General features: G+C 40.5%; 2 protein-coding genes across 12 annotated transcripts in view; one reads left to right on the top strand and one right to left on the bottom strand.

Moving 5' to 3' along the window:
• The window catches only part of Dlg1 (discs large 1), a 298,681-nt gene that overhangs the window by 102,251 nt on the left and 182,162 nt on the right, over window positions 1-14,268 (bottom strand). For all 11 annotated transcript variants that reach the window (XM_070654229.1, XM_070654254.1, XM_070654221.1 and 8 more), the window contains one exon: window positions 846-881. In XM_070654229.1, coding sequence (XP_070510330.1) covers window positions 846-881 — 36 coding nt within the window. The remainder of the gene's footprint in view (window positions 1-845; window positions 882-14,268) is intronic.
• LOC139101431 (uncharacterized) overlaps window positions 1-14,268 on the top strand; it is a 146,627-nt gene that overhangs the window by 83,241 nt on the left and 49,118 nt on the right. The window contains exons 6-7 of the mRNA XM_070654576.1: window positions 4,063-4,178; window positions 4,273-4,310. Coding sequence (XP_070510677.1) covers window positions 4,063-4,178; window positions 4,273-4,310 — 154 coding nt within the window. The remainder of the gene's footprint in view (window positions 1-4,062; window positions 4,179-4,272; window positions 4,311-14,268) is intronic.

Genomic DNA, 14,268 nt, shown 5'->3' with positions numbered 1-14,268 from the left:
CTCATTGTACCGGGAAACTCCGTAAGAGCGGGGAAGTGTCAACAGCAGTTGCAGCAGTAGCACGCGGAACGATCAAGAATCGATCATCAGACCGAGCGCCATAATGTTCTCTCTCTCTCAATCCGACAAATATTTTCGCAAGCCGCGCTACCATGCCGCGTTCTCGTCTGCATAAACGTCATTAAACATCTGCGTCCTCAATAACGGTACGCGATACAGTGCGCACGTTGTAACTGTGTTACCAAACGGCGATGCCAGAGCCTGGCAGCACGCATCGTCGGCGTACAAATCGCTTTTATTCGCTACGCATCTTTAGCTACAGCAGTTTAAATTACTCGCGCGCGTCGATTATTCGTAATATACTTTATTTGCCTAACAGTTCGACGATGAGAAATAAAGAAAAAAAATATAAAAAAATTTCGTTATTATTGCAACATCGAAAACTTTGTAAAGATAAAAACGCACTTGTCGCAAGCGTGTCGTAAAAAAAATCCCATGAAAATCACGACGGATAGGGGAAGATCGAGGAGGGGCGCCATATTATAGGGGCGTGTAATTTGCATTCCACTGATTCTGCCGCTGCCCAGAAAATTTCATGCAACATACGGGAGTCCCGGCGAGCGTACGAACGAACGTGGCGTTTCTGCGCGAAGCTAGCACATCGACATGCAAATTGCGAAAGGATCTCACCGAGTCAGCATGCCTTTCCGGAAGTCGCGGGCCAAATGTGCGAGCATATGAGAGAGGAAGCGACAGAAAGGAAAGTTTTCGGGAAAGGCCAAAGCGAACGTCTGCGCGCGTGTTAATACAAATTGCACTTTTGCATGCATTTTCTAAACACTCACCTGGTCACTATCGTGCCCCTGCCAGCTGTCATGACTCTGTAACAATAAAAAGAAATGGAAAAAATTAGTTAAAAGATTATCGTTAAATTCACGAAACAATAACGCATATAAATGCACCGTCATCGCCGCGTTGCGAAATAACGTATCGATTTGTAAATTATAAATGATCTTTTTAAGCGTGTATTAACTGTTTTGTATATTTATCTTTCATTTGAGCTCAAGCGTTTGTCGCCAGCGTGAGTTTCCGCTTTTTCACGAATGCGTAGGAAATGAACAGCAGGTTTGTTGTAACGTTACACTGCAACTTTCGCGAATAATACTCGCGCGTATTATCATCATTACGAAGATGCATCGGCCTGGTATATAATACCACTTCGAATCTGTTGTGGTAGCATGTGTTTAACGTCGCGCTATTGTCTTCGGGATGAATAAACAGGTCGACAACTGGATCATACGTGTACTCCACCTCGCGCGCGGAATACTAGATAATTCGAATTAAATGGCATACGGGGCTTCATTTATACCGAGGTATTTCTTTTGTTGATTAAACTCTTTAAAATATATAGGTATCCGTTTATTTAGAATTACGCAGCGCAATTTTCTCTTTTTGCTGACCTAGTACCGATCATTGGATAATTGTTGTTCTATAATTATAAGTATAATTAATAATTTAAAAGCTTTAAACACTTTCAGAAGAAATATACGTTGTAGCTATATTTATATCTAATGCAAACCCGTCGAATGAAATTCGCCGATTTCCGACAGCCCTCCCGCGAAATGAACGCAGCGGAATCGCACGAAAATATCCCACGACAGCGCACAAATTCCTTGTTTATTGAATATTAAAAGCAAGAAATGTTGGCACGAACCAAACACGGTGACGTAGTCCAATTTTTCACTCCACTGGTCCACGACGAATCTCGGCAACATCGAGATTTATTTCTCGAAACTCGATGGCTCGCCCGCCCGCTCGCTCGCTCGCGCGATCACGCCGACGGAAAATCGAGAGGAAAAACGGCAGGCAAACGATTGCTTTTCCCAACGAGGTACCTGCCGTTTTTCCGTCGAACGCGCGACGCGACGGCAATGCGTTTCGCTAGAACGTTTCGTCAATTAAATATAAGTATTTGTTTTCGCAAGAGAAGAAAACTCGAGCCGCGGGTCGCGGCGGTTTTTCGCGTCGTATCCTCGATCGCGAATAAGGGAAGAAGGAAATTTCGTCGGAAAATATTCCTTCTTCTTGCTCCTCGCGAACGGAACCCCGTCATTTCCACGGCGCGCCACAACGCAAGCGTTTTATTAAATCGATATGAACAATATTTCCGGCGTTTCTCGCGCGCGTCGTTTTTATTGCGGCGAACATTCGATCGCGTCATAAAAGTCTTCGCCGCTGACGCGGCACCCTCTCGTGGGCGTTAAATAATAATACAATTATATTTATTCACGATGTTAAAGTAAGCGTCTTCTGCAACGTAGAAACGGTGATGGTTCTGATTCGAAATAGTTCCATTAATAATTTTTTTTTTTTATTTTACTAGTAATTACAATAATTGTCCAATAAAAATATAAATCTGATAAGTACCATATTTAACATTCCCAAATAGAAAGCAAAGCATATTTCTAGTCAGAAATCACGTTACGATTTTTTATGAGAAAAATAAAGAATTTACGAAGCGACTTTCTGCGGTTTTTAACCGATAGTTTGCGGGATATTTCGCGGCCGTGCCTGCAATTTCAACGCGGTTCATTAAATAGGTGTAAATAATACGAGAAAGCGCATAAACGGTTATTTTATCGGACGTGGGGGTCGAGTCGATGCCAGTTGGAGAGTTAATGTCGGGCCGCCTTGTCAGATTTATGACAGCAATATAGGCGTCACGGAGGCAATGTTGAAACGTGCCTCTTGCACTTCGGATTACGCTTGTTGCCACGCGCATTTGATACCGGCCACAAGAATTTATGAAAAATCGATTCACGCGAATTCTGCAAACAGCTACTTTTTATACATAGTTATTTTATTTTTTTTTTGCGAAAACCGAATTTATCGGTGGCAAAATTCTGATCATCTCAGCTCGGATATTTATCTCCGCGTGACAGACGAATCTCGCAATGATAACGGGAGGGAAAAAGGAAGATGCATGTACCGGAAAACAAAGAATCATGTCAGATCGATGAGATAATATCGCGGAAAATGTCTCAGCGACTCCTTTCCCTTCCACCATGACGACAATTTTATTGAAAGTCTCCGCGACGTTATCGATAAAATATACTTTGTAGGGTTTCTATTTTCTTCGTATGGAGTAAAGAATCTTTAATCCGGTTGAATAGTTTCTTCAACAAGTAATTAAAAAAAAGGACGAGAGTAAACGTTAGTTGTTAAAGAAGTTTTGAAACTCGGTATCGGTTCAATTTGCAATTAATATTCAGCATATTAATTTTTTTATAACGCGTTGAATTGTGTAGAGGTGAGAAAGAGAGAGAGAGACGTACAGGTAGCTGGGGGGAAGGGGGGAAGGTGAGGGTGAGCGGCGTACGTGCCGCGCGCTAGCTGCGATTCTCCACTACCCCCACTCTCGCTCTGTCCTTCTCGAACGGTCGAACGAAGCGTACGTACGCAGCACGTGCTCCGTACGTATTAAAAATCTTACGCACAATCGACGGCCCAGGGGCACGTAATTTGGCGTGGACTATCTTGTCGCATTAACTGCATTAACTGTGCGTACCGGCGACTACATCTTTTTGATACCAAGTAAGTTAAAACCTCGTGCACGTGTACATTAAATTCGTCTCGTCTTTTTGCCGTAAACGAAGTGTCCACGAGTAGAGTCTCAAGGGAAGAGGGCTTCGATCAAGTAGTCCGCGATAGATTCGGAAGATATTCGCTCGTGGTATAGGAATGCAAGCTCTGAAAATCTTTTTGTTAACATATTTTTATGGCTGCACAGTGATTGAGAGTAGAGGTCGGTCGGTCGCGCACGTGGCGTATACACATCTCGCACGGTGATCACGTGAAACGTAGGTGTGTGCCGGCCGGTCGGCTGCATGCGTAATCAAGTAAAAATATTAAACGATGCAAATTTACCTTCGCGATTGATAACTTATACATGTCGGGTATCTGTGAAGTGAACACTTCACATAAAATAGTTGTAATTACTTGTAACGCAGCACGTTTAATTTTCGTCAATTTCGCTAATCAAATATAATTTTTTTGTTTCAGATAAAACTCCACTTTCATCGAAGGAGCACCAGCCTGACATCCCCCTTGAGGTGGCCAGTGCTGAGAGGAGGAGGAGGCCTAGGAAAGGCATCCTGCATCGGCGGAGCAACCCACTGGTAAGAATCAATTTTTTTTTTATCTTTGCTGTTTAAATTAAATTTAAAAAATTGAGATCTCTACAATTTAATTTTTTTCACTTATTTGTTACAGATGTTCTTATCAGTACTCCGCCGCCAACATATCTATCTGTGAGTCGCATGTTTAATTTTTTAAAACTTATATAGAATTTAGTATTTCGGGTGGGAAACATTTTTATATTATCCGCGGCACCCTTATATTAGTACTAAATAAAATAATACACCGCGCCGGTAATCTAAAATAAAACTTTAAAATGATATAGGTCATTATAGGTAAATTAAGAAATGTTAAATAAATTATAAATTGTCTTAATTTCAATTTCAGATATCAATGTAAATTGCATACACTTGTATGGAATTTACGTTGATATTATTTCAGCTCAGCACTTCTTCGAATTTTTATCTGAGCGAAACAAGAATTCTGCTTAGATAAAAATCCGAAGGAGAAAAGGATCGCTCGCCGAAATTATACGAATACGAACAGCAGCCAGTTCGTCGGTCGTTCGGGGCTGCCGATAGTCACCGGGCGTTTTTTTACGATTCTTTTTTATTCGGGAGTGTCGAAAAATTTGTTAAATAATTTTCGCGATTGTAGCTTCACCCGGACGCGTTCGCGAGTTACTTGTGCGCGGAAGGATGGCTCGTCACGTCCCATCTGAGAGGATGAGCAGGCTCAGGAGGCATCCTGCATCGGCGGAGCAACTCTTAGGTGAGCATAAATTTCTTTTATAAAATCTTTATAAAAAAAAAACCTTTACCCCCTTTTTTTTTAATTTTATTAACTAATATACTGGCATGTCTATAATGATATTTTTCATTTTATGTTACAGTCACCGGCAGAATTCTTCAACTCCGCTGAAGCTCATGCAGATTGGTGAGTCGCATGGTTTGTTTTTCGTAGATTATAATTGGGGTTTCTTAAAAAACAGCGCGAGCATAATTCTTTCAAGTCTACTTAAAAAAATCCGTATCTATAGATAGAGAGTTAGATGAACCATTTTTACGCCCGTTTAAAGTTTATGTTCGTCTTATGATACGACAGAAGAAAACTATATATTACGGCGATATATTGTTAGGTCCCCTTTAAATGCATTCTGTTGAGGCTGATCCACGTAAGACGCTGAACGCGGAATGCAGGAATCTGTGGTTAACTCCCGAGTCTTATGTTTGTACAATAGATCGGCTTGTATGCAAGTCGATGAATTATCTTAGCTTGTTTTTCACGGAAGCTCAAAGTAGTCAGCGTTAATCTAGCGTACACGTTATAAAAAAATATAAAAATGAAAAATAGGCAGATTATTGAATTTAGATTAAAGGCTATTTCAAGCAAAAAAAAATGTTATTTTTGACAGACCGAAAGCGAGATATTTTTATTTTAGACAAACTGAAATCCGTGCTGAAATAAAATGCGCATTCCAATAACATGGGTGGGTTTTTTTTAATGTTATCGCGTTGCATAAAATTGCTTCCCCAATTAATATTGGAGTCCAGAGTCAAGTCTGAGCATGCAAATGCAATCAGGCTGGTTTGGTTTTCCGGTCGTATCGATTCTTTATAACGGATCGGCGAATAGACCCACTCGCTGAATCGCATTTAATCGCGAACTCCAGGCAAATCGGCGCATTCGTAACTTTCGACAATCGGGCGAGGTGGAACATGTAGACTAACAATGGTGAAAAAGTTTTCTCGTTTCCGATCGACTTTCAGTTCCCGCAGCCTCGGCTTCGGTAAAATGCAACCCTTATTTGCATTACGTTTTATCTTTATTTAAGGTTCCGCAGCTTTGATTTCCCAAGATAAAATATTCAACGAGTCCTCTTTTTCTGCGAAACACGAAAGTTAAACGAAATTAAAAGCAAAGTAAAATTGCTCGGTTAAAGCGTATAATTAAAATGAAATTTTTTTTAAATTAATATTCTGTGCCAGATAATTAATTAAACTAACAAACTGTAAGTGGAAGGTATAAAATAAGAATGCATAAGTAATAAAAACAAACATCTACTCATTAAACCCTGGCTTGTAAGTATCACAGGCTATTAAAATTTCAAATTTTTTATCCAAACGCAGCTCTCGTTTTATTATCATTTTCAACTTTCGCAAACTTCGATTTCTTTTGGTTGCGCGTTTAAAATTATTTACAGTCGACCTGTCCTAGAAAAAAAAAAGATAGAGAAAAAAAACCAGCAGGGTGTTGATTCCAATTTGACAAATTGTTGCTCGGGACGAGCTAAAGAGGCGCGATAAGACTTTAACAGAGTCACGAGATTTAAACGCGCTAAAAAATAAGCTCAAAATTATTCGCCATTAATCGTTAACGATTAACTGTTCGTAGCGGACGATAATTACTGCTCGTTTAACTCGCGTACCGAACGAACGCGCAATTATCCGGTCATTACGACGATTATTTGCGCGTAAATTTACAGAGAGCGACGTGATTATATCGAACAGGCGACGTGCAACGGAAAGCGGCTCTCCGTCTATTTGCCGTGTGACGATAATCCGCGGAAAAAGAAGAAAGATCTCGCTGGGGATAATTCGCTGAACAGTGAAAACGGGAGGGCGTCCCGCGGGCGGATGGCGTCGCGCGACGAGACTCGTAAATCCAGCTTATGGAATCGGACAGAATATGGGGAAAAAGGGAGGGCGAGGAAGAAAGAACGAAAGACGCGGTGGTTAAGACTGTTGAGGGAAAAGTGGAAATACGCAAGCCAGGGATCCTTCAACCGTTTAAGGGGATAATCTTAAGTAGGGTACTACTTTCTTCATGAAATAAATTATGTGTCTGGAAAGCGACGCGGTGTTTAAAGTATGATAGCATCGAACCGGAATTCATAAAGTGCGCTTTCATTATTTCACGTTTAACCCCGAGTGATAATTCATTTTTAATAGAGCAATATATATATATATATTTTTTTTTTTTTTTGACAACCTCCATATTTCTAACGAGCCACATCGGCTGCTTTCTTTTTTCCTTTTTTCTTTTTATTATTATTGAAAAAAATTAATAGTGAAAATCTAAACTCGTTAACCGAAAGCGTCGGGTTACTCTGTGAAATGACAATGCGCCCATTGTTCCCCAGTTTTGCACGATTTTAAGTTACAATATAACGGTAATGAAAAAACAGTGGAATTTTTCATAATGCCGCGAGAAAAGCGTGAAAGATACCGCCGAATATTTATGGAACGAACAATCCGATGATGACATTGTACTTAAACATTGCGGTAGCAAAAGAATCGCGGGGAAATAAATCGCGTAACTGTACGCCGTGAATGTGGCGCGATACATTTTATTGCCGGCCCCCGTACACTTTTCATCCCTGAAAAGTCGCTATGATTTATCGTTAATAAAAGGAGAGCAACGCGCTTGCGGTGACCGGGGCTTAAATTACTTGAGATACGAGGATACGCGCTTTCTAAGGAAACTCGAGTTACGAGCACGCGTTCTAAGTTCTAAGTCAGCGATTTAATGATTAAAGAGATTAGATCGACGATGTGCGAGCCGGAAGAACCGGATTAAACTTTCATCAGTCGTATGCTTACCGTTCGACATAACTGTCACTTTTCGATTACTTCCATTCGGCTTAGTAAAAATTGAATGGATTTAAAAAAAGAAAAAAGAAAAAACATTTTTCAGATTATATATTTCTCATATATCTCACGCTTTCAATGCAGTATCAGCAGCAAAGAAAACTTAATTGGAGTTTAGGAAATTTAGGACGTTTATTTTATGCGGCGCTTTTTTTTTAATGCTACATATAATTAATTTGTAAAAAAGATACGCGATGTAAAAAAAAAAAAAAAAAACTAGCACGTGATAAGCGACTTTCAGTATTTCTGGAATAATCGACTTTTCATCGGAAATATTCCGTCAAAATATTTCAATAAATTTCAACATGCAGCTGCCCGATATTGCAATTCGAGGCCCGCTTCTGTAACATATTTTCAAATGATTTTGTTGCTAAATAAAATCTCAAAAAATAAAACAGGGTGGGAAATCAGCTTTCAACATAGAATTTATCGTGTGATGGCGGTGTGATTCGTCCACGACAAGCGGCATTTAAAATCGACATTTTTGACATGTTTTAAATTTCGATAAAGCAGGTAAAAAATAATTTCTCTTTTCACTTGTATTAAACGTGAATTTAATACAAACTTTTTTAAATCTAGAATTGAAAGTTTACTTCTAAATAAAGTTATTATTAGTTAAAGACCTGCCATTTATTTAAAAAAAATATATCAGCGTCATTGCCTTTCATCTACAGCTATTTCTTTTCTCACTTAGTATTAATCAAATATAAAACTTATGGTATCTGTAATAGACAAAAGCGTTACTCATGCAATATGTAACGATCAGACTTTAACTCGCGTACATTTAGACCTGACTGGTGTTAGGATGTGCCGTTAGAATGCGATAAAATCGCGGACCATAACGCGCTACTGTTCGCCCACCCTTCAATATGGGGCAGAAAATTCACGATCAGGCTCGTGTTTCTCTTTACGATTATGGAAGACTGCAGTTATAAAGAAAACGTAAAAGCGCCGTTAAAGACACGCAAGGACTTAAGAATTACACGCTCGTTAATTCATTCTGTGCGTAACCGTCTCCTTGCGCACCATGTCTTCATTACCTTTGTCTCTTATTCTTTTTTCTTTCTTTCTTTCTTTTTTTCTTTTTTATGACGCGATCTCGGCTCTTTGTCTCCGCGTTTCCATAATCTGACTCTTCATAAAACCAGCAAACTCGCAGAAATGCAGTTCCCGACAGTGTTTCTTTTATTCGCAAAGAGAAAAGTCCTCGGATCCTTATTTTTTATACTACAACGTATAGTCCGATCATTAAAATGGAACAGCGGTGTTATTGGGAGGTATACTTTTGCACTATGTTTACCATGATCCGCGGTGAAATATGTGGAAAGGATCCCGGAGTAAAAAAATACTAAATAAAATAACAAATGTATAAAAAAATAAAAAATAAATTTTAGTTCGAAAATCTGCGAAATGTTGCCTTTCAAAATAAAAAAAAAAAAAAAAACAATTTAAAGTGCCTAACGCAAATCACCGATTAAAATTACAATCGGGAATTTAAATTCTGAATCGTAAAAAGAATTTTCAAGCTAGATGCATAATTTATATTATCAATGTATATGAGACAAAGTATCGAGCTTTGGCGATGAATTGCGTACGTAGCGCGGAGCATATCGCGTTAATATTTACGGTTGAATATTCCCTGAACGAATGACACGTGTCTCGATGTTTCGCCGTCGTCGTCAGTCAATTTTTGCGCGGTCGTCCGTCACCGGGAGGTCGGCTCGCTATTCCTCACACAAGGAAAGAGGATTTATCGACATCGCCTCGTGGCCCCAGAAGACATACGTTGACGATTAAAAAAAAAAAAAAAAAGAAAAAGGGATATGACAGACAAAGGGCGCAATGATCTGGCAATTAAAAGTCGCAATTCTAAATATATTCATTATTTCCTGCACTTGTCGTTAATTTGTATTTATATTCCGTTTCTGATTTTCTGCAATAATAATAATAAGATGAAGCACGCCGAGTTTCATCAAATTCAAATAACCAGCGAGTGTACGACAACAAAAAAATAACATTTTTGAACGGCTATATTTTTTTCACGAACAAAAAAAAATGTTGATAACAATCGGCGTATTTAAAAAAAAAAAATTAATAGAGAAGCCTTCAAGTATAATGCCTCGTCTCGCAAATCGTCAATTGTCTTTTTTAAAGTGGCGGGTACAGATTGTCGAGTAACGAAAAATTGCGTCACGATTGATCAGACAAGAAAAGATCCCATCTTAATTAATGTCTCAACGACAGGCTCTCCGAGAAGCCATAAAGCTGCTGCCGGGCCGGCGTTAATGGCGAAGTAAAATGGAACAGGCTTCCAACGTTTAATCCAATGAACGGGACTTCACTCCGCTCATTACGTGTCGTCTGATAGTATATAAAGTAAGACCGCTTCGCGATTTCTGATAAACCGCGAAGAATTCATCGACTTCTCGTCCAGTAGGTTCTGAGCTCGATTAAACATTCCTCTTATCTCTCGCGTGCGAAACTTAGTTCTCGAGGCACTGCTTTTTTTTTTTCCTTCTTTGCATATATTCAACATTCCGGCACACTACCCGCAAATCTGCAGACGATTATAAAAAAATTAATGCGATATCGCGGACGTATATTTAATTTGAAATAATTCAGAAGCACGTGCAAAAAGCATTCGTAATAATTTACAAATATTCGCGGCACAAAGTGAATTCCGTTTTATATTAGACGCGTCTTTCCGCAAATTAATGCCGGCCGTTAGTGGTAATGAAACAAACTCTGAATAGATGTAATTTAGAATCGTATTCCGGGTTTAGAATTTCTAACGCAAACAAGTGTTAATAAGCGTTGCATTAATGTGCACGATATTCATGTTTGTATGCCTGTGTATGCGATAATATCGCGATAAAAGCTTTTCTCCCACGCCGGACAGCCGGCATATTTTTTAATAACGCGGCTGCACCGCGCCGCCTCGTACGCGCGAATTTTTCGAGGCAGATACACACGGAGAAATCGGCCATTTTCAGGCAGGTAATATCGCGTGGGACGACAATGACGACGCGCCGAACCGTGCGGTAATGCAGCTCTAATTAACCCGGGGATTTGCATGCGTTTCCACGCGCGATCGCGCTACGCGACGACGATACACACTCGGAGAATTTATATTTTCATATTTCTCTGCTCGCCGTCCGCCCAACATTTCCAGCGGCGGCTAAATTATCGGATAATACCGGCCGCGTGAACAAGTCGCAATTAATTATGATTACGCTCGCGCGTGCATTTAACATAAAGGCAGAGAATCCGCGTAGCTTTGCGTGAAATAATACTGATAAATCCCATCAACTCTAGTTTTCACAACAATTAATAACAATTAAATATCGATTTTACTTTTGACGATTTTATCAGTTTTAATAACAAAATCTTGTACAAATGTGCTTGTTATGCCGGGCCATATTGCGAAATAATTCGAATTCACGTCACCACATAAATGTATTCTGTGAATTCACGTGTTATATACATTTCGTATTTTATTATAGCAAAAATGCAGGGGCAAAATAATTAATTCATCCCGATTGTCCCGTAACGTTAATTAAAATTTATATAAATACATAAAAAAAAAAAGAATAATGAATAAGTAATGGATTTATGTGCAGGTTACTGATATATTTAATCCCTTGACTTAAAAGTTCATTTTTATATCGGTCGTTTCGAGCATCCCGTACCCCCCTTGAACCTTTTGGCCCTCTTTTCCGCTAGGAACCAGCTTGCGCCGAGATCTTTATTGCGTTTCGAAGTACCGGGAAGCGCAAACAAAGCGGTAATCTGTCGCGCGGGATGTTGTGTCGTTGTGTGCCGTGTGCCACGTCGGCACGAAATTGCATTCCGTAGTAAACGAGCGAAAATGGTGAGAGAGGAGAGAATTACGTGTGTAGGTGTGCGTGTGCGGGCGTGCGACGCCCGTGCATCGCGCGGCATCTTTGTGTACACTGTAAATATTCGCGCGTCCGCGTGCGTCTCTGGTCCGATGAAATTGTGCGTGGATAACGCCGACGGCGCGTTTCGCGCCCGGCGTCTCGCCCGTCTTTGTAACGCGTTCGCGAAAAAAAAAAAAAAATAAAAAAAAATAAAAAACTAAAAATAATAAAAAAAACCAGAAAAAAAGGGGGAAAAAAAAGTAGGGAAAAAACGCCAGTCGACCGGCTTGCGCCGGAGTAATCGCTTACGCTTCAGCTTTGTGCTCATGCTTCGTCGCGGACTGCATTGGTCTGTGTGTAATCGACGCGGAAACGTTTGCGAGACGTCTCCCATGCGTTGTTCGCTACGCGAAATTCGTCACGCGAGAGAGAAAAGGGGTGGCGCGAGGGAGAACAGTTTGCACACACGTTATCGTAACGATAACGTTTACTTTTTTTTATTATTTTTTTTTTTTTCGAGCACCCGTCGCTTTCTGCGCCGCGAGATTTGAATCGTCGATATCTTCGTAACCCAATTAAAAGCGGCACGAAAGGGCGGTCGCGCAATTATTCGCGGACGTGCCAATTATTTTTCCGGCCGCCTTCGCACGTTAGTAGTTACCCTTTCTTTTCCCTTTTTTTTTCGATATTTTTTTTTTTTTATTTTTGCAACGTGAAAACTGCCACTTACGTTAGAACTCGAACGTGGTTCTCGTACGCGGTTCGCGTGCGAAACTCCGGGGAATTCGCGCGCCGTATCGCTGAAAGGCACCGCGTTACCGCGCTGCGATTGATGAGTTTTGTTACAATTATCGGCGGAAGCGACGAGCGGTGAGCGAATCGTTAGCGAGTACGGAATACAGAATTGAATTCGAATTGATTTTTGCGACGGGCAAAATGAAAAGCAAAATCGATTTTCCTTCGATTAGCGTCGCTTGCCGCGTCGTAACTCGAATTTTTTGTTTTTAATATTTTTTCCTTTTCCGTCAAAGCCTTCCACCCCCCCGTTTTAGTCATCCCGCTCGATTAATCCTCGCGCACTGGGTTGTATTTTAAATAACAGCATACAAAATAGCACGTATTGGGAAAAGCAGCATGGCTTATGATGCAAACGGCTGCAGCATTCAAAGTTATAAATTTTTTATTTTATTTTTTTTAATTGATCACCCTTTCTTTCTCGATACATTCTCATACTTGACTATTCCATTAAGTTTCTTAATTAATTTCCTTTCACGGAGATCGACGTTATTTCTTTTTATCGGAACGTCAAACGTTGCGTCTCTCGCATCCCGCTGAAACTGTCGGCGCGGGCATCGAGCTGCTCACTTACGCTTGATTTATTCGGGCATTATGCGATGGGCCGCGCTGTTAAAAGACACCGAAACGCGCTTACTAATGCAAATCGTTTTCATTTGACCGCTCGTGCGAGTTTCCGGACTCGATTCGAGCTTAATCCCCGTACGTGTGCGCGGCCAAACGTTCCTCGACAAAGAGACTTCGCCGAGGCGGTCGGAATATTGACGGAGCACAATTGAGATACACGTTCGCGATACAGGTAGTTTGTACGTACGACATGGACGCGACAGCCGTCGTCGCAGCTGCTGTCGTTGTCGTGATGTAAATCAGGAACAGTTCTGCGGACGGTCGATCGAATTTCTGGACTGAATGCTCAAAACTACGCGAGCAAAGGACCACAAAGGCTCGTTATCACGCGATATTACCTGCCAGCCCGAGATTACTTCGTCCCCGAGTTTCTCGCGGGACAAACGTTGCGCCAACCTGACATCGTCATAGAATCGCGTAGCTAATGGAAAAACAGTTGCACTCCTAAGTTACAATATTCAAAGAGTCGGAGAGAGTGAGAGAGAAAGTAAAAGTCTCTAATCGATTTTTTTTTTTAATTAATTCTTGTTGGATCTGTATCTGAGATTATAAAAATTAATTTTTACGTTACGCATTTATAATTTATATTACATAATAATTAATACAAAGTTATTTAAAAAAAAATTAATTCATTCATTAACTCTACTCTCGTACTGTATTATTCCGTTCTGATTTCGGTGTCGTTCAGTAATAGTCTTTCGGTACCTTCTGTAATTCCGTTTGCGCATTTCTGAACCTTTTCATGAAATTAACAATTGAAAGCTGGATCGGAAAGTTCACGAGCCAACGTAATTCCGTGCAAAAAACCCCTCCTCTCACCCCCGCCGACATCTCGCTCGCATATTAAAAGCAATAACAAAACTTCCCGCTGCTACCGCGAAACCTGTTTCCGTTGCATCGGACTCTCGGTATCTTTGGCGAGTGGTGTTGCGATAATTACGTTTGTCCGTGGCAAAACCACGGTGCGCGAAACTGCATACTCTTGAATAAACGTGCCGCACATATAGAAATTCCGGTAACGCTGCCATCGGAAAATACCTGCGCGCCCGGCCGACGTAGAACATTTCGTTGATTTAATATTAACAAAGCAAACAAGAGTCGACGGACATCGAGAGCGAAGATAGATCAAGTCTAGCTGTTTGCCTCGTGTTTACTCGAAAATTGACTTGAAGAGAAAA

This window comes from Cardiocondyla obscurior, linkage group LG01 (genome assembly GCF_019399895.1).
Source record: "Cardiocondyla obscurior isolate alpha-2009 linkage group LG01, Cobs3.1, whole genome shotgun sequence".
NCBI classification, from domain to species: domain Eukaryota; kingdom Metazoa; phylum Arthropoda; class Insecta; order Hymenoptera; family Formicidae; genus Cardiocondyla; species Cardiocondyla obscurior.
Note: the sequence above shows the minus strand (reverse complement) of the source record. Positions and strands in the feature narration are given on the sequence as shown.